General features: G+C 37.3%; 1 protein-coding gene across 1 annotated transcript in view; it reads left to right on the forward strand.

Annotated features, from left to right (window-relative positions):
- The window catches only part of riok2 (RIO kinase 2 (yeast)), a 47,036-nt gene that overhangs the window by 8,458 nt on the left and 17,782 nt on the right, over positions 1 to 20,796 (forward strand). The window contains exons 2-6 of the mRNA XM_028805744.2: positions 8,419 to 8,557; positions 9,499 to 9,615; positions 11,445 to 11,620; positions 13,401 to 13,489; positions 19,688 to 19,879. Of these exons, the coding sequence (XP_028661577.1) occupies positions 8,419 to 8,557; positions 9,499 to 9,615; positions 11,445 to 11,620; positions 13,401 to 13,489; positions 19,688 to 19,879 (713 nt within the window). The remainder of the gene's footprint in view (positions 1 to 8,418; positions 8,558 to 9,498; positions 9,616 to 11,444; positions 11,621 to 13,400; positions 13,490 to 19,687; positions 19,880 to 20,796) is intronic.

The raw sequence follows: 20,796 nt of genomic DNA on the forward strand, positions 1-20,796 counted from the left end.
ATCCATTGTCCCCAGGATCCGAAGGAGGATGCAAACCACTGATCCCAGGGATTTGTAATGCCAGAATTAGTGGAAAGTTCTTTAGAGAGAGCAGTGAGGCCTGCCAATGCACGAGTTATTGATCCATCTGGCGCGGTATTATTTACAACAAGCATCACCAAACATAGCACAGACACCTCCCTTTTCGGCAAGTAACATGTCCAAGGCTAGACGATTTTGCCAAGTCATCAGAGAAGTACGATCAAGCTGTTCATGTATGCCTTCAATAGCGTCTTTGGTGAAGTTAAGGAAACGTTGTTGGTTATAATAAAGGTAATTAATCCAGTCTACATTCTTATTAATAGTAATTTGGGGTATGATAGATTCAAAACCGGCTGCGACCTGATCCCTAGCTTTAAATCTGTCTGGGACACCCCTAGGGACTCCAATAGCATCTATGTATACTCCAGGGCCATGTAAGGAGAGGGAGGTAAGGATAGAAGTCTAAAAGGCATAACTAATTGGATTGGAGCACAGGTACCAGACCAATTAGGGGGAAAGGTGGCAAATAATTTGGACCTACGACACATCCACCAAATATCTGATCTAGGAGTGGTTTGGGAGAGAGGAAAGGAAGACAGAACGGTGTTCAGAGAAAAGTTAACCTGAAAAGTTTGAGAACAGAAAGAAAATGGTAATTCTCCTACCCATGTCGTTCCATAAGATTTGAAACATGTATAATTTCCTTCGTGAGTTTGAAACATAGGGGTATCCATGTGACGGGTGGGGGGAAAAAGAATAGATAGATTAGAACACTTTGAACCAGAGAGGGGTTTCTTGGAAGTAAATACAGAAGGCAGGGCAACCCCACGGGGTCAGAAATGTTAGATAATGGGAAAGGGACTGTAGCTAAATGGGGACGGGCTGCAGCGCATGCATAACAATGAGAACGATTAACTTGCTTTAGCTGAATAGAGAACCCACTGCAACCATCTATTCTGATCTCCATAACCAGTTTCTACTGAAAAAGTGGATGAAAGGGTAGAAATATTCATAATCCTAACAGGAGAAAAATCTAAACCAAAAGTTGGGGAGATGGGTGTGTGTGCCAGAGAATGAGGGGTGTTAGTAACAGGATCGTCAATCTTAATTAGAAATCTCCCTAAAGGGTCTGTTTCAGATACATATACCCCTAATACATAAATACCTGAGTTACAATGGTTGTCAGCACATACAATGAGAGGCATGTCCTTTTTATGATAGAAAACCGATTTTTCAAACCGTATTTTTGGGCCTCAAAAAGGTTGATAACCCCAGTTCTCAGTTCCAGTGTTAGCAAAAACCCATTGCCAGTTGTCGCAGTCACTTCCCCTCATACACACGTATTTGTCAGATCCGGTCCACTGGGTTTGTTGACCAGTCCCACAGTTGATAATAGAGCAGAAATCAAACTGCACTGATGTGGTGATTCCTAACGGGAAAGTCAAGGTGACCAGGGCAGTAGACAAGGGAAAAGAAAAACATAGTAGCACAGCAATCAAGGGTGTCATCTCTTGCAATGTGAGGCGTGAATCCAGGCAGGCAGTCCCTCTCACGGCGTGTGGTGTGGATAGAAGAATTTGGAATGATCCTCTCCACCTAGGCTGATGCCAGTGTTTTCCTCCGAGTATCTCGAACCAGGATCCAGGTGCCCAAAGGAATTGGTAAATCCTTGGAAAGGGGGCTGGTCCTCCAGGCTTGATTAACCTGCTGGTGGATTTCCTTCAACGAGGTTCGCAAACCTGCAAGACTAGAGAGAAAATCATTGGGAGAAAAGGTTTGTTAGTGTGTTTATGAGTCCAGACTCCATCAGAGAGGGACCCTTCTTTGGACCATTTTCTCCTTTCGATATCCGTGGCTGCATTCTGTAAAGAAATAATTTAATTATCAGGGTCCTGGTCATTTCTCTGTTGGAATAAAGAAATTGGTGTGTTATTATATGCAGCCTCTTTAGCAAAGTGGTCAGCTAAATCATTCCCTTTGCTAGCAGGATCCTGTTTTCCTGTGTGAGCTATCATTTAACAATCGCTAGCTCCGATGGTTTGGTTATAACTTCTAAAAGGGATTCGATCAATTTCTGATGTTGGATGGGTTTGCCAGTACTGGTCTTAAGTTGTGCTTAAAAGTTATCTATGTAACATACTTAAACGCGTCTTTTCCTTCATGCTTATTATTAACAAGGAAAACATACGTGCTTGAACCTTTATTCGTATCAAGTGTGCTGACCACTGCGTCACCATGCTCTTCCTTTATAGTACCTAAAATACACAACTTCCATTCATATCACAATTAGACACACACATTCATATCACAATTAGACACATTCTGCTTATCGCCAAAAAACTTGTCTCCCTTCTCATGTAATATTATTAAAAGAGCATTTTCCCTTCAAACTTGATCAGGGTTTAAAAGGAAAAATACTTTTGTATATTTACAAGCCTTAAACAAAAGTGGAGACATTCATTTGCGCTAAACCAATCACACAAATCGATAATTATCTTTTTCAGTTTTTAGTTAGAGCTCTCCAGGACTGGTCTTAAATTCCCTTAGTTTCCATAGTGTTCCATGATCATGGCAGACTCCAAAAGCATACCTGGAATCTGTATAAATTGTTACGATCTTCCCTTCGGACAGCTGACATGCTTTTTGAGTGCTACGAGTTCAGCTGTTTTGTGCACTTAGCTTTATGAAATTTGATTTGCTTCCAGCAGGCGGTCCCCTTGGACCACTGCGTAACTGGTTGAGGGCGCTCCATTTTTCAATTGTAGCATTTGACAAAGTACAGAGTACATTCTGATACTCATAGGGATCCCTTTAATACACTCTATAACACACAAAATCACCCATACCATTTTCAACACACTTCACCCCAGTATTATTCTATATTTACACTATATTTGGAAACAATGCAGCAAAGGAAACAGAAACAAATGGACTCTGAAGAAAAGCAAGTTCCACTCTTCAGGACAAACAAACATAAAACAGCCTCTCAAATACACACGTCACAAGAAAAAAAGAAAAAGACAGAAGAAATTTCATGAGAACTACATCCGTGCTTACTAATACAGCTTCTGTTGTTGCAGCCACAGCACGAAGACACGGAGGAAGTGCTGCGGCCACTGGATCCAGTTTAGTTTTAGAAAAAATAAGTCACCGGTCTTTGTTTATCTCCATGTTGTTGCGTCAGTACTGAATTCATAAATCCCTGCTTTTCGTCCACGAACAAAGTGAATGGACGAGAATGATCAGGCAAACCTAGCGCGGGCGCAGATAAAAGAGTAGCTTTGAGGTTACAGAGCCTTCTCAGCCAGTCGTTGCAACGGCTGTGCTCTTTCAGTAAAATTTAGAACCCACTGTCTGTAGTAGCCCAGAATACCTAAAACAGACATAACCTGTTGTTTTGTTTAGCTGCAGCTTAACCTTAGAAACTTTATGGCCATTTTTCCCCCAGAAACAGCAACAATTTCTGAGTATCTATTGTACAATCTTCTTTCCGTAGCGCTACATATTATTTCCATCTACATACTGTATCAATGTACTACCTTTTTCCGGCCAGACGCCTTCTAAATTTTGGGCAAGAGCTTAACCAGAAACACAAAGGGCTTCTCTGTATCCCTGAGGCATGACGGTCCATGTCCATCGGCGGTACCGCGTTTGACGAGATCGGGATGTACGGCGGAGATGCCAGCCTCTGCTTCGGGAGACAAAGGATATTGGGCACGGTGCGGGCGGAAGGAGGATTTCGGGTGGATCACCAGAGGCTCACAGTGGGCTATCCTTTGAAACACTACTTTAGTTATTAAATGGTCAGGAGTATCAAAAATACCCGGAGTAATTTGTAACCAGTCTGTTCTTTCAAGGCATTTTTCCACCCATGGCCCTATTTTCTCCCATTAACAGTGTGTGATTTAGCTAAGGAAAAATGAGGCACTATTTTGCCAAGATAATATATGTGCTGTGAGCATGTAAGATGAACAGAAGCAGCTGCCTTTGTGGATGAAATAAAAACACAGTAGATGTGAAGGGTTTCGGGGCAAGTACCAGAAGTAAGGAAAGATTCTAGCCAGGTGGTGTCTACTTCTATAGGGAAGTATTGGGCAGTACAGTGTAAAATGTCAGGGGCCTGTAAATTGGGAAAAAACAAGGGGAAAAAGAGTGTAGGGCTTTGAGGAGAATGGTGTGTGGGGAAATATCTAAAAGAGGGTTTGGGGTAAGGGGTAATTTGACACAACAACTTGGGGTTGAACAAGGTATGTCCGCCAGGACGTGACTGGACTTGAAGAGGTTTTGATACTTGAAAAAGGTGAGGTTGTCCAGAAGCAGTAAGCACAGTAACAGTTTTGTTCGAGGTAGGGACCTTTGCCAGCTAGCGAGTAGATCAAGTGGCACCAGTGTCGATTAAGAAAACAGTCTCAGTGCCATCAACGAACAATGTCAGTAAAGGATCAGTCTCTGAATTATGGGTGAGCAAAGGTAGTTGAAAAGAGTGGCTGGAGGTCCCAGCGTTTTCCTATGGCCAGTATTGTTAGTCAGGGGTGTCAGAGGAAACAGGTGGAATAAGGGGAGGTGGGGGCTGTTGCTGTCTGTGAGGGCACTCCCGACGAAAATGTCCAGTTTCACCACAAGCGTAGCAAGAGAAGGAATTAGCATTGGAATTAAAGGGAGAGGGAATAAAAGGATTCTTAGTGTGGTCAACAGGAGGAGCTCTAAAACCACCTCGTCCTCTTCCTCGTCCTCGTCCCCTTGCTCTTAAGCCATATCCTCGACCTTGGTCAGGAGCATTCCTGGTATAATAGTTCATCTGTGCTGCCAATAATTTGGCATGAGAGTTCGATTCGGCCTGTTCAGCATGTCGTTTGACTTCATCAAACGTGGCACTTTCCCACTCAATACAGGAAGTGCAGACCTTGTTTTGTATATCAAAGCGCAAGCCGGAAACAAAAGGTGGAACTGCAGCTCGGGTGCGGTCATCAGCATTTCCCAAGTCCGAGTGATTAGCCATAAGGTCTTGAATCCTATGTGCCCATTCATCAACCGTCTCGTCTTTCTTTTGTTTTGCAGCAGAAATAAGGGACCAGTTCGTTCCTTTTTTATATTTTTCTGCAATATTTTGTCTCAACCCCTCCCATTGTGGGTTAAATTCGCCTTCTCCACCTATCCCCTGTCCTCGAGTTAAAGCTGGGTTCCATACCCATGGAATGTCATTGCGGACACCCCTGCTAACAGTGGCCCATGTGGTCCCAAACTTTCGACGAAGTACCTGGGTCCATTCAGCAGCATTAGGCTTATACATGCTATCTAATTGATCAAGTTGTTCAACAAATTTTAGTCCTCCTACTTCCTTTGGATCTGGAAGTGCATTCACGACATCTTTTAGTTCTTGGATATCCCAATTCCGATTTATCATAACTGTTGTGGGATTTTGGGGTCCAGCTGGATGGGCAGGGTTATAATGGGGATTGGGAACTTCTATTAAAGGGCAAGTAAGTGAATGTGAAAGATCAGAAGAGAAAAAAGTTGGAGCTGGTTTGTGAGTGGAGGTTTGACTTCGAGTGCATTTGGAGACGGGGGTTTGTCTAGTACAGGGTGAGTCATCACGATGGGTTGAGGGGTCATAGTGATCTGTGCCTGGGGATTCATCAGGGGAAACTTCTGCTAGTTGTAGTGCAGGGGGGGGGGGGGGGGGGGCAATCGGAATGGGGAATAGAGGAGGGGATAATAGAGGTGTCTGAGGTCGGTTCTGAGGAGGGGAAAAAAATAATAGGAAAAAAGGGGTACTGCTTCTAAATTTCTATCGATTCGATACGGTCCACTATTATTTACATCTCCTGTCCCCTCTATTGGCCAACGCCCACCACTCTGTCTATTCCGTTTCTTACATGCCTTCTTGAAATCTAAACCTGTCTTCTTTTCTATTAATTTTCTAGGAGACCCATTTTTACGGGGCGTCTGTTGATCCTCCGACAATAATCCTTCCAGCATTAATGATTTTGATCCCCCTGTGCGGCGATTAACAGGCTTACTGTTATAAATTCCCATTATATCCCCTTGCTCTCCCGGGTTCTGTATTTAATTTTCCAACTATATACTGATTCGCCTAATCCCTTGTACGTATGAATCAGCGAGGCATTAAGTGTGCCACTCACTAAACCTAAACTGTTCCCTTCTTAGTTTCAAGGGGAGACACCTAACTATCGGTCCTGATCCAGTTCCCAGGAGAACACGGTTTTGTTGCTTATTCCGTATGTAGATTTATTTATTTTCCCATAGCGCTACATATCTTCCATAGCTACATATCTTCCATAGCGCTACGTATCATTCCGTTCCTAACAGCAATCCTGTAATCTGTGCTCTTTTCGGTTTATTTCCATACCACCCCGTTACTCGTCCCGTTAGCCTGTCCGCTCACATCCCTGGATTCCAGCTCAGGTGACTTCGTGTCCGATTCGGTTCAGCAGAATACTACATCAATACGTCCAGCCGAGTCTAGGATATGGGTGAGGCCAGTATCCTTTCGTCAGACCTTTCGTATGCGTCAAACTGCTTGGGTCAAGTCTCCATCACCTTAAGCAACCCGTTGAGATATGAGTATGACTAGACGGTCAACAGGAAACTCGCCCTCCCGTTATTTAGAAAATAAAAAATATTCGGAAATCCCCCGGTGCTTACCCCAGCCTGGAAGTGTGCAAGCTCTGTCTGGAAATCCGTTCAGTCACCGTGGATGTAGCAAAGAGGAGACCAGGGGCTCCTCACGCAAGAACTGTTTCAGGACAGGGCAGTCCTAACTTTTGCCGGAGCTGCATGCTCTGCTGCCGGATATCTTAAGTTAACGGCAGTCCGCTGTTAAGACGGATCACTGAAATGGTCTCGCCGGAGGAGTCGACCGGCCGTCTCTTGCCCCACGTCCGGGCGCCAAAACTGTGGACACTTTTTGTGACTGAAGACAGAGAAGAAAATTAAAATTAGTCAAAACCTTTTATTAATACATACCAAGCAAGGGTAAAATGTCAGAGAAACACAGTCCCAGGACACCGCGCTTCATCTGCCTCGAGCGCAGATGTCCTTGTTCTTTTATACCTTTCTAATCTCCTGATCGTTGACCATGTAAGCAAAAAATAGCATCCTGACTCATTGTACTTTTCCAGTTTTTGTAAAGTCATTACCCTAAAGGTATATTTTCTTGTCACACACATCATCAAAAGAAACTTCCAGAAAGTATACATGCTTTTTGTCACGTACGCAAAACACAAACAAGTTTCATCATTCTGTCCTATTTTCTATACACACATACATTTTGTTCAATTACATCTTTTTATGTTTTCACAGCCTCATAATGACATTTTTGCATTAGATTGTAGTAGGAGAGCATTTTGAAACAAAACATTAATGGTTTGATGAAAAGAAGCAATCCAACCTGTCCTAGCTCATCAAACATTATTTATGATGAGACCTACAATGATATTTAACTTCTTATGATTTAAATTAAGGTGATTCCTGTCCTCCTTCCTGAATTCTGTATTTTGAAATTAAAATGGCTAGGCCCTAACATTTATTTTGTGAGGAGCCACCAGTGTATGGGACTGTGTGAATGAAAAGACTAGTTGATGAGGCTTAAAGTTATGAATTAAGTATAGTCAGTCTCTTGATGTGCACGCACACATCTGTGGAGCAGTTTAGTTTTACTACTAGTCTTTGTAAAGTGAGAGGATATGTTCACAGTCCTGAAGAAAAAAAGTGTTTTGTATTAATATTTTTGTAAAACAGCTTTTTAAATAAGAGTTAATTGTTTCCATTTCTTTTATAGTACCTTTTATCATGATTGTAATTAGCAATTGCATTACAAAAAGTGAATCATGAGAAAATAATTTGATAACCATTGCCAAAATCCAGCACATACACTTGAAATGTAAGAATAAACCAAAGACCTAGTGTTCTGTTAAGAGGTTTTTAAACCATCCATCCATTTTCTAAACTCGCTAATCTGGAGGCAGGTTGTGGGGAAGCTGGCACATTGCAGAAACAGTCCCTGGACTTATTGCCAGCCCATTGCAGAGTGAACACATACACACCCTCATACTTCAGTGGCCAATCCAAGAGTTTCAAATTTAAACATTATATTAAAACTAATAGACGTTAATGGGGCACAAACATTAAATAAAACTTCAGCAATAAATCACTGCAGCATGGAGACAGACCGTCCAACAACTCTTTAATGTTTGTGTTGAAGAGGAGATCAGTATATCTCTTTAAAATTCTTGTAAGCAAAGCACATTAATTAATGCTAGACATTACAAAACCTAACTTATTTTCATCTGTTAACAGCAGATATATGACCTGAGGATCACATCACAAGTGGATTGACAATAATGACTTACTTTCTTTATTTTACTTTGTGTACAGGTTGAAATGGGAATGAAAAACCATGAGATTGTACCAGCTAGCCTTATTGCATCAATTGCCAGTCTCAAACATGGAGGATGTAATAAGGTATTAAGAGAGCTTGTCAAGCACAAACTTCTGGCTTATGAACGTACCAAAAGTAAGTGTTACAAGTGTGGTCCAACATAAATATGTGAAATAAAAATGAATTGTTTATCATACTCTTTAAATATTTTAGGAATAAAATGACATGAAATATAAATAGATAATTCTAACATTTAAAACAATACATTCTGTAGCAGCAGCAGAAGTACTCACCCAGATCTTAAAGGGGTTAAATTACTGCATTCTCATCTGTCAGATAAGAAGCTCAACAGTTCTTCCATCTGTCCATCAATACATTTTCTTGATAGCTTACCTCGCTTAGGATCATGCTAAAATTTCTTCCATTATTTATAAAGCCATTTCCTTTAAGCGTGTAATGCATTTCCAGCTAAAGCATTTGTAATTGTATATTTCTGTTTTAAAATTAAAGGGTAAGGATGACAGTTTTCAAGTCAGTTATTTTTTCTCAGTTATGTTCTACATTCATTTACGGTGCGAAATTGTGTTCTTAAGTGAAGTGTTTTTATACATTGAAAAAAATAAACCCCTTGCCTGTTTTTGTGGTTTAAAATGGGGTCTTTGAGACACTCTACTTCTCCTCAACTCAGCGAGGTATATGGCACACAAATCAGCTGGCAGCATTTGAATAACATTTCCAGAAATCTGTTTAGGTGTTTTGTTGCCATCCTGTAAAGGAGAATTAGGTTAAATTTTGAATTAACATATACAGTACATTTATTTAGTCATTTTTTTCCCCAATTATAATATTTAAACATAATTTAGAATTTCAAATCTGATAAATGCACGGGTATATTTTTAAACAAAAAGATTGTTTTAGTAACAAAAAATGTTTAGTTTCCGCTACTAGTAAAAGTTAAATTGAATATATTTGAAATGGGAACATTAGTTACTTTAACATTATAAACCTTGCTCATGTATGTAGGTATGCATGTGAATACATACAGTAGATTTTGTTTCTTTTCTTTTCCTTTCCAGCCGTGCAGGGTTATCGTTTGACTTATCCAGGTTATGATTACCTTGCACTCAAGACCCTTTCCTCCCGTGACATCCTGAACTCTGTTGGAAATCAGATGGGAGTAGGAAAAGAATCAGGTACTTCACATAAAATAATTATCCTCATACCTTCCTTAGAATCACCATGTGTAAGCTTTGTTACTGATTATGCAGAGTGTTGAATCTGTAACTATACAGCTAACAGTATTCAAAAAAATTTTAATGGACTTGTGGTAGATGATTACTTATTTCGCAAAATCTATTGCAGCATTAATGGAAGCTCACTTGGGAGATTTACAGGTTTACTAACCTCTGAGTTAATCTTGTAAAGTATAATAATTATTAAATGATTAAAGCATTGGGCTGCAATTCACAAAGTTTGTCAGTTCATTCTCCACCACTGACACATTGTATGACACTAAGCAAACATTTTAACTTCAACTGCTGTAGTTGTAGTATGTAAACAGTTGTAATTTTTGTTTGCTTTTTTAAGTTGTTTTGAATTTAAATTAATACAAAGAATTTATCATTTAATGATTTAAAAACATTTTCAAGAGCACAATCCAGCTATTATTATTTACTGAAGCATTGTGTTCATAGTTGTTTTTAAAAGAATTATATGGTCAGTGACTACAGTTTCTTTGTCCTGATCATGATAAAAGAGAAACCCCTAAAGATACTAAAAACATAGTACACTTTAACTGTTCAATTTTTCATTTATTTTATTGTTTGTAAATGAATAAAGTTTTACAGTGCATTTACTCCATCTACTATTTTACTATTTCAAAGGCTGAAAGCAGTGTAACTATCCATCCAACATATTTGCTAATCTGAGGGGATTTACAGAGCTTTTGTGTGATTCACCATCAGAAGTATTTTAATACTGTTTGTTCATATAAAACTATCAGATCTTATACTGGTTATATATTGCTTAAAGCAAGATTGTTTTATATTTAGTCAAGTGTGAATTAAGAATTACAGATACCTGACACACCCAAATGAAGGTGTACCAGACAGCAGAATGCTACAAGAAGTTTTTATGTGTTTGCAAATGTTAAACAACTTATTATTTATTAATAATTATTTTTTCATAAGCTTTTTATTATTTATGTAGGTTCTGTAAATCCAGTATCATGTATCATTTTATAGACAGTATTTTTGTTCTTGGAGTAGGTACTTTGCAAAATAGGGATAGGCAGACTTTTTTTTGGTTGAGGGGAAAAATGTCAATAATAAGTCTATATAAAATTTAAACCAACACCAAAAAACTGAACTACAGGAATAATATGTTTTTGGACATTCAGCTAATAGACAGTAATTTTTCTTACAGCTTTTTTTTCCCACATTTGTAAATGGTGCACTTTATACTAATTTGTGTACAGACACAAATTCACACTCAAACCCCTGCCTTCAGGGATCCCTGTGCCAGCCAAATCCACCTTTTGTAAATTTGGCATTCCACAAATTCATATTAACTGACATACTTCAAGAACTCATATTGTTCAAGGCAATCAAGCAGCTAAAAACATAAACACATAAGGTAAAATTTTGGGGTTTTTTTTGATGACACTGTATGGCAACTTATTATGCATACACCAGCCAACTGTAGCATCATTTTTTCAAGAACACCTGATAAGGGCTGGAATATCAAATCTTTCTACAAGTAGCCCTTAATGCATTACTTTCAATTGTGTCATGAGCTGAATGTGGCCTGGGGAACGTTGTTTGTCCACTATTGTTCTGAAGGAAAAAAACTAATGGAAAAACTGACTTTCTAGTAAAGATGTTTAAGAAAAAGACATTATTTTATTATGACTACATATGACTATATGTTTTAGTGTTCACGTAAGCATTCAATATCCCTTTTATTTTACTAATATAATGTAATCATATGCACATTAATACAAATGTGTTTTGTTTTCCTGCAGATATCTACATAGTAGCAAATGCTGAAGAGATGCAGTTTGCTTTGAAACTTCACAGACTTGGTAGAACCTCATTTCGAAATCTAAAAAATAAGCGTGACTACCATAAGCACAGGAACAAGATGTCATGGCTTTATCTTTCTCGACTTTCTGCTATGAAAGAATATGCATACATGAAGGTAAACTACTTTTTTTTGTTTTGTTTTTTTATTTGCCCTGTGTTGTTTGTAGTGATGGCCAAGATAAATTTTTAGTCTCATGTTTTCATGCAGAACGGAGATAATAAAGTTTCTGATTTAATGAGGTTCAGTGACGATCAACAAGACAAATGCTGAACAACAGCAAACAATATTAAAACTTCTATGTAAAAAGATATTAAGTCACTGTACGTGTCAGTTATCCAGTCATATGCTCATGGCCTCCAAAAATTTTTTTGCAAATATATTGTTAAATATATAGTGTGTAAAAATAAAGCGGGTTCAAGCAAATTTAAACTTTTGAATTGAAGATATACTCCCTCCTTGCTCACTGGTCAAGAGCTCTGTCCTCCAATAAAAAGCTTGTATTTGAGTAGGAAAAATAAAAACACAAACGCATTTAAAACTCCAAACAAAAGTGGCGCCTACAAAGATTTCTGACAAAAATAATATAACGATATGTCGGTTTATGGTAAAAGGATGGCAAGTGGCACCGTTCCATACTTTTATGCAACTTAAGGTAGCTCTTAGTTATGCAGAGTCATTTTGGGGGTGGGTTGTTTTGTTCAGTTCAGTGTGAGCTCTTGAGAGTCAACTCTTGTTGCTTTGCCAACCCCATCAGCAGGGCACTGCAGAGCAACATAATATGATCATGGATACTGTTTCATTGGTTAGATGTTGGTAAAATAAGCTGCAGCAGAATTTCTGTCAAAATTATAATCATATTTAAGAAAGGTGTTCTGAATAATTGGAAAAAATGGCAGCCCTGTGTATTGGTTAGGGGAAAAAATAAAATATTTTAATATGGTTTACAAATATTAAGTGTTTTTTATTTCAAAACATTTGTGTCATACTAAAAAAGTGAGGGGCCACGAAAAGGAGATACATATTTCTGTAGTGACTGCTATACACAGTTTATTTCTAGATTTTGACCACTTAAACTATTTTGCTCTGCCAGAGTTAAAGACATACAGCACTCTTTCAATTGTTTGTATTAAGGCTGAAAAAATGATGGGTGACAAAGATATTTTTTAGAATCTTATTATCAATTAGTTTCCTTGTAATATTGACCACATTTTGATGTATGGCAGAGATGGAGAATGTAAATATCCTGGAAAGTTGAAGGCAGAAGAACTGAAGTCAGTGTGTTGCAGGGGATGCTGGAGCCTATCCCAGCTAGCACAGGGTGCAAGGCAGAAACAAACCCTAGACTGGGACCCAGTCCATCGCAGGGCAAGCACACACCAACCCCACACTAGGGCTAATTTAGTATCGCCAGCCCACCAAACTTACATGCCTTTGGACTGTGTGAGCAGATACGGAGAGAACATGCAAACTCCATGCAGTGAGGACCCAGGACATGAACCCTGGTCTCCTTACTGCAGCAGTGCTAACATTGCACTACCGTGCTGCCCATAAGAACTCAAGTGTGGAGTCATTTTAACTTTACTTCTGGTAAGAACCATGTCTTGCAGAATCTGTTTAAAATAACTAATTTAGCAATGGAGCACAATTGTGATATGGAAACACTTGAAAAGGAAATAAACAGTCATGCTTGGAAGCATTCTTCCTTCATGGGCATAGCTGTATGATACTTGGTTTGATGTTCTAGTAGTACAAACGTGTGCTTTGCCAATTATGATGGCAGTCATGGTGATTGTCATATTAAAGATTAATCAGAGACAGAGGCAATATTAGGTATGTTCCAAGTCACTTTTTTTAACATGAGTATTAAAATACTAACTTAGTAATTTGCTTATAGGCTTTGTATGACCGAGGATTTCCAGTTCCTAAACCAGTGGACTATAACAGACATGCCGTAGTAATGGAACTGATTGATGGTCATCCCTTGTGAGTATCTGTAGTACCTAAAAAAAATAAAGAGTTCTCTTAATGTGACATTTTTGCACCTTATTTAATCAAATTTGCCATTAACACAATTATTTGTCTTTAAAAATTCTACATTTTAATATATTCTGTGAATGTTAATAATATAACATTGTATCTGTCTTTATGTATTCTTGAAACCATCTTGGGATATAAAGATTGCATTGAAAATGTAGTGAACTGAAAGGATTGTCAACCTTTGTATTTTAATATCATTTGCTTATTTTTTTAATAATATTTTCCTTATAGTATCCTAATGTAAAAATAGACAATGTTTTAAGGACCTTTCAAGTGTGTAAGTCTGTAAAGCAGAATGTGCTTACAGTTTTCCATTTTTTCCCCACGCCTATGCACACAGTGGTCATGCTCCTGGATTTGTTTTCTATGGCAGCATGTAATGTTATTACTGAATCTGTCTTTCAGTGATGATGTACGCTTTTTATCCACTTTTATGCAGCTACATTCTTTTTATTTAATAATTTCTAGGCTTGTTGAGTTATGTCATTCAGTTATATCGTGTTTATATTTGATACATTGGTTGTGCGATTGTTTAGTGGTAGCATATACACATCTGAAGAAATCTGTTCTGCATATTGATTTACTTTTAAATGCAGTCTTTTTTGTTAACTTTGTGTATTTAGCTATTGTTTAATTCTTTCATACTTGTATATTAAACTTTGACTTTTAACAGTAAGGGTTTAAAATATTTCTACATATACATAGAAAAAAGTGTTTCACTTATCCATTTCTGGGTATTTTATGCTGTGAGATCCCTTAAACATTAACAAGGGAAACCTGGTGTAATGTACAGTATTTAAGTAAGATTTGAGAAAGATCATCAGCAGAGTACAGAGCATTGTGGCTAACCTCAATTGTTACATAATGAAAAATAGGAAAAATGTTGAATAGCCCAGGAGCAATGATATTAAAACCTTACTGTGTAGGTCAGTCACAGTATTAAGAACTTTTTTCCATTTTTATGTGTACATCCTTCCAGATGCCTTATTGTTTCAGAAGTCATTTCTGGTCCAGATGTTTTCTCATAGAGAATTTCTCTCTGTATATTTTGTTAATTGCTTGCAGTCAATATTTGATATCATCTGGGATCCTACTTAAGAAAAAGGTTTTAAAGCTACTCTAAACCATCCATGAGAAGGATGTGATGATTTGTTTTTACAGCTGAGGGCACAGGGTCATTTTGGGAACATAAGGAAGCACCCTATGACCTGCTATGCGCTGTCTGAACCCTTCAGTAGACTGTCAGCAATTTCAAAGGCATAACATGGCACTCTGCCTGCCTGATAAAGTGCATGTTTTTGTTTTTGCATCTTCAGAAAGAAACGTGCTTTTAATTTTATTCAAAAATCAAAAACAGAAATAAATGTTTAAAAAAAAAAAAGGTGAGGGCACATCTCCGTTGTCTGCAATTTATTCTAATTATTCATTGCTTTGGACAGCTGTGGGCAATTTATGTAATTCATCTTTATTCAATTGTTGCTTACTTGTAATAGAGATTATGCACATACAATAGAATATCTAGGGAGTCAAATTTGTATATAAAACTGTTTTTTCTTTATGTTCGTGCATATAGAAAACATATTTAATGGCTGTAACGAATAATTACCAAATATCAGGATTGTCTTACTCTGTTTTGACCTTCTTCCCCAGTGGTTTACACAGTGGAAAAAGTAATGTGTTAATAAGTTTAAGTAATAAGTTTGTGGATTGTGTGCCAATGGCAAAGAAAAAAAAAATGAAGCTTGTATTTTGGTTACAGTATGTGATTCAGGTTAGGTTCAATGTTAACTATTCAGTACTTCACAGTGTATGTGATCCTGCTGTGAATCCACTTCTGTCAATTCTCTTGCTTATAACATATTTTAATGTAATAAGTAAATTTCCCCATTACAATGGAAGAAGCTGTGTATTTTAAAATTTCCCTGGTGCAGACTTTTTGACAAAATCCCAATGTTCAGTATTTTCAGTATCGTATTTTTATATAATACAAACATCATGATTTTAAAATATGCAGTTTCATCTTCAGGCTTCTATATAAATATATCAGGTAACAGCGCATGCACAAGTATTTAATGTAACAAGCCATATTTAGGAAACAATATCTCTTATTGTAAAAAATGTCAAAGGCTAAGTTGCCTGTAGCTTCGTTAAGGATGCTGCATTTTTCAGGTTAATGACTTTTTTTAAAGCAATGCAATATTGTTTTCACTCATATTAAATGTACATGGAGAGAAAATAATGTCATTTTTAGCCTATGCTATGCAGATTGTGATCAACAGTGACTTTAAGTTCTGTAAATAGTTTTGTTATGGGGAAGAGGGGATAGCATTTTAAGCAAAATATGGGTAGCACAAAAATACAGTGGTTAGCTTAGCAGCTTCTAATTCTTAGTTCTGAGATTTGGCATGCATGTTGGGTCACCGTGCAGTGAATTGGTATCCAGTCTTGTTTCCTACCTTGTACTTAAATGCGTCCAGGATAAACTCTGGACCTCAAGACGGAGCTGGATTAAGTGGGCTTCATAATGGATATATAGACAAAGGTGTGGTTGTTGCAGCATAATCTCTGTGTAAGCAGAGTGGATCCTCTTGTCTAATGAAAGTTTTTGGATGCTAAATTAGTTCTCCACTTTCTATGCTTGTATCAATATTTTTGAGGAAAAAATCCGTTTGATTTTGTAAGTTATTCTAAAATGTCTGTGGTGGGTTGGCACCCTGCCCGGGATTGGTTCCTGCATTGTGCCCTGTGTTGGCTGGGATTGGCTCCAGCAGACCCCTGTTACCCTGTGTTCGGATTCAGCGGGTTGGAAAATGGATGGATGGATGGATGGATGCCTTCTAAAATGTCCAGAGCACTTTGCTATTAGCAAGTGTAATGTGGATGGCTGAAACTGGATACTAACAAACTGATAAAAGCTTTTTGAACATTCCATAATCCACACTGAATTGTAAACACGGTGTGCGTGTGTTATTTTCCTTTCTTAAACACCAATGTCATTTTTTTGGTAATGTATGTTGTTTGTCTCAATCATTATCACAATCATTCCATTGTTTTAGCATTGCTTTTAGGAGACAAGATGCAGTTCTAGGAGACAAGATTTAAATCCTGAATCTGTTACTGTCTGTATGCAGTTTACATTGTCTCCCTGTGCCTGAATGAGATTTTAGTGGCAATAATAATAGTAACACTGTTTTATTTTACAGTGTTTTCCTCATCCCCAATAAAAGGAAGAACCCACAATAAAATAACAAAAACAGAATCATCAAAAACTTAAGTTACAAAGGTACAGCATGTAATAAAAATCGTCTCAGAATGGGAAAAAAAGAAACAATCTAGGAAACTAGAAAATAAAAAATAAAACAATATTGGCAGAAGAGAAAGGTCTTGAATAAAGATAGTGAAGAACACTCTCGGATGCATTGAGGTAAAAAAATTCCAACATATGGGGGCCAAATTGCTGAATGGGTTTCCACCCGACATAGCCAATTTTGCCTCGAGGATCTCTAGTAGACTGGGCTGTAAGCGATTGACTGTTGTACTATACTATGATGGCATAGAAAAAAGTGTTAATGGGTGGGTGGGGGAATGGAGATTGCGACTGAATTCACCATACCTGTAAAGCATTCATACTTTTATTGGTACTTTAAGAATGAGGCAGGTTCGCAGTACTGCAAACAATTGAAACAACTTTGGTGAAAATATAGTATGGAGTTGTGTAATTTGTCACCTCATTCCATTACTCTAGTTGTGCAATCTGACATCCATAAGGCAGTGAGATCCACCAACAGCCGTCATTAAGTTTAATGTGCATTCCAAGAAGAAATTGTGTAATTTGCTGGCAGCTATGTTTGGATATTTTCTAATGAATTTATCTTTTACCATTTTGTTTACTCAAATGAATGAATATAAGTAGCAGTCATATTCTTCCACCCGGTTGACATTTTCCAATATGTCATCTAAAAACAGTTATTTCAGTCACTTGGAAAGGCCAGTGGCATCCATAGATAGAAAGGGTCAATTTTATGCCTGTCTGCTATCTTCATAAAGTTAGGAGGGGAGAAAGGATTTACTTTTACTGTGCATAACATTAAGTTCTGAAATATATTTTATGCATTGTTTCCAAAAGAATTCAGAGACGGAGGCATTTAGATACGTACTATATATTCATATATTCTTTATTCATTCCCTAAAGTAAATTTGCTCTCTGTGTATTGTTTTATTTATTTAGATTTTTGGTAATCATACTTTTTTGAAATTCTTTCCAAATATCTTAGTGCAGAGAATATTGGTTTGTTTAGTTGTTTACCCAAGTCTTACAGATTGTGTTGTATACCGTCTTTCTTAACATATGGGAAAATATGGCCCACGTTTGTCTTTGTGTTGCTACTTGCAGTGTGACAACATTATTTACTTTCCCAAAGGAGTAAATAGCTATAAGTGAAATATGATCTTTACTTGGGAATATTTGCACATCCTAAGGAGATAAGAAAGGCAATAACCTCAGAAGGTTCTAGTTGAAAAGTACAATCAACCATACAGTTTGATATTGTTAGCAATGCTTGAAAAAGAAAAAAAAAAAAAAAAAAACACTGTTAATGGATCCCAGTTCATTACAACATCACTACATGCAGGCCTGGCATGAACATTGTGTGATGGGATAGTTTTGCCAGGTTACATGTGTGTCTGTATTCATATTCTGTAGTAGGGACCAGAGATGAAACCAGAGAAAATGTGATGTTCTCAAACATGCTTGATAACGAGGCTCTGGAGTTTATTCTGACAGAATTGAACTTAAGTCAAGAGCTATCTCTGGACAGATGAGTCTTTAATCTTAATAGGTATATATTGCCTGTCTTGGACTATATTGTTTGAATCACAGTGGAGTTAGTGTGGCCTTTTTGACACAGCGCATCATAAAAAGACTCTTAAATACCAAAGTAAAAACAACCCACTGCTAATTGATCTCAATTTATTACAGTCACTAAACAAAATAATAGCTATAATTCATTGTTGTAAACCAGTAAAACATGAAACTGTTTTTGACAGCATTTTTGTCTTTTAAATATTTATACCACTAGGTAAAGACTTTTGGGATTAGAAAGAATTTTGGGATCAGATTGGAACACATCCTGAAAGCAGTATTATAAGTCCAATGGATGCTATAGTTCAGCATTTTGAACAAAACCTGAACCCATGAGATAACCTTTTCATTTTAATAAAGAATTCGTCTTTGATTTTCAGGATATTGTTTCCAAATTTGCATGCACTTTATTTCAACTTGATTCATTAAGTGATCCTATTTTATTTAGTTCATTGTGTGTGTATTACTATGGCCAAGGAATATTTCTTGGTGTCAAAGAAATTACTGTGTCTGGCCATCCTTCTAGCCTCTTGCTAACAGTCTCCAATCAGCTTACTTTTTATTCTGATGTTGTCATTTTATTTTTCTCAATTGTTTCAATTTAATTGGTGGTGCAGTTTTGTTTAATTATTAATTTGTACTTTGACTTCGAAACACTGTTGTCAGTCAAGGTTAGATTGTTGATTAAGTGATAAACGAGCAGAACTTAATTTTTCTGACCACCAGTAAAATTAATACTAAGAAAGGTAATGTTATTTTTTGGATACTTTAACACAAGCGTTTGCATTGTTTGGAGTTTAATTATGTAGCACATAATCATTTGCAGTCATCTGTGTAATTTCTCCAGCTGAAGACACAGAAATTAAACAAATTTGCCTAGTCTTGCTATTGTTTCCCTTAATGTAAAGAAGCTAACAAAGGAGCATGCCTGCACCTAAGATAAAACACTTAACTTTGATTGTTATGTACTCAACATATGTGCATCAAGCAGGCCAAATACTTGCATCTGTTAATATTAATGGCCATTTTACCTAATGATTTGCTAACTATTAATAATTGGTAACTTTATTTAAAGCTAGGATCATTAGAATCTCTGGTGGTTTAGAAAGTGATCTGTTTGACCCTTCACATACATTTTTAAAGAAGTCCACAAAAAAAAAAAACACTTTTGTGACTCCGGTAGTTCCATCTAGTCATCTGTAACACAGCATCATCATCGCATCACACAGAGCAGTCACTCTACTTGGCAGCAGTCTCTTATTTTGTGTTGTTTACTTTTTTAGGTGTCAAATACGTCACATTGATGATCCGGCTTCTTTGTACAGTGAGTTAATGGAACTAATAGTGAAACTTGCAAATCATGGCCTGATTCATGGAGATTTTAATGAATTCAACTTAATGCTGGATAATGAAGATCACGTCACAATGATCGATTTTCCTCAGATGGTCTCCACATCTCACCGGAATGCCGAATGGTTTGTGTCCTTCATATGTTTTAGTGAGTTTAAGAGGTGGTGTGGGGTGTTTGAGAGAAATATGTGAATGTCTTTTTGTAGGTCTCCCACTCTGCTGCCGATGCATAATACTGTTGTAAATCCACTTGTTCTTTGAAGGATATTAATTTGATGAGAATCTGTTGTAACTTTAATGAATTTTGAAGAACTTCAATGGGAAAATATTTTAAATTCTTATTTTTCCTGACAAATAATTTTCATTCAATTATACAAAATAATACTGACTGATTGTATTCAACACCTTGTCTTATGTTGATTTTAAACATCAAGGAAAACTTTAAGAAATAAGTTTGGCAATATTTTAATGTAAGTTTTTACAGTTTAAGGTGAATCAAACACTTCATTATTCTTGTATGAATTGAAATGAATGTGAATAAACAAATACATGCATAAATATGAGGCTTAGGTTAATAGGTAATAGATAAATATTATGTTAATTCCATTTGTGTGCATACATTGGGTTTAGGAAATATACTTAATAGTAAAAAGTGCTACTCCAATAATCCACCTAGACAGAATCCTGCTTATATCCTCAAAAGATATTCGAGTTATCAACCATCTTCCCAAGGTCCTCAAAACAGTTGGGTATCTCTGTTTCTGAGGTGGATTCCCACAAACACTGCTACACTATGATAGATTAAATTTACTTCTCTTGCTTGACAATTATGCTTTGAATACTATGTTGCATTAAAATTCATCCAAATGGGAGTAAGCTGTGATAAATGTCCATTCATCCATCCATCCATTTTCCAACCCGCTGAATCCAAACACAGGGTCACGGGGGTCTGCTGGAGCCAATCCCAAACCACCACAGGACACACACAAACACACCCACACACCAAGCACACACTTCCATTCAATGGCACCTAAAAACCATG

The sequence above is a fragment of the Erpetoichthys calabaricus genome, chromosome 7, assembly GCF_900747795.2.
Source record: "Erpetoichthys calabaricus chromosome 7, fErpCal1.3, whole genome shotgun sequence".
In the NCBI taxonomy this organism is placed as follows: Eukaryota; Metazoa; Chordata; class Cladistia; order Polypteriformes; family Polypteridae; genus Erpetoichthys; species Erpetoichthys calabaricus.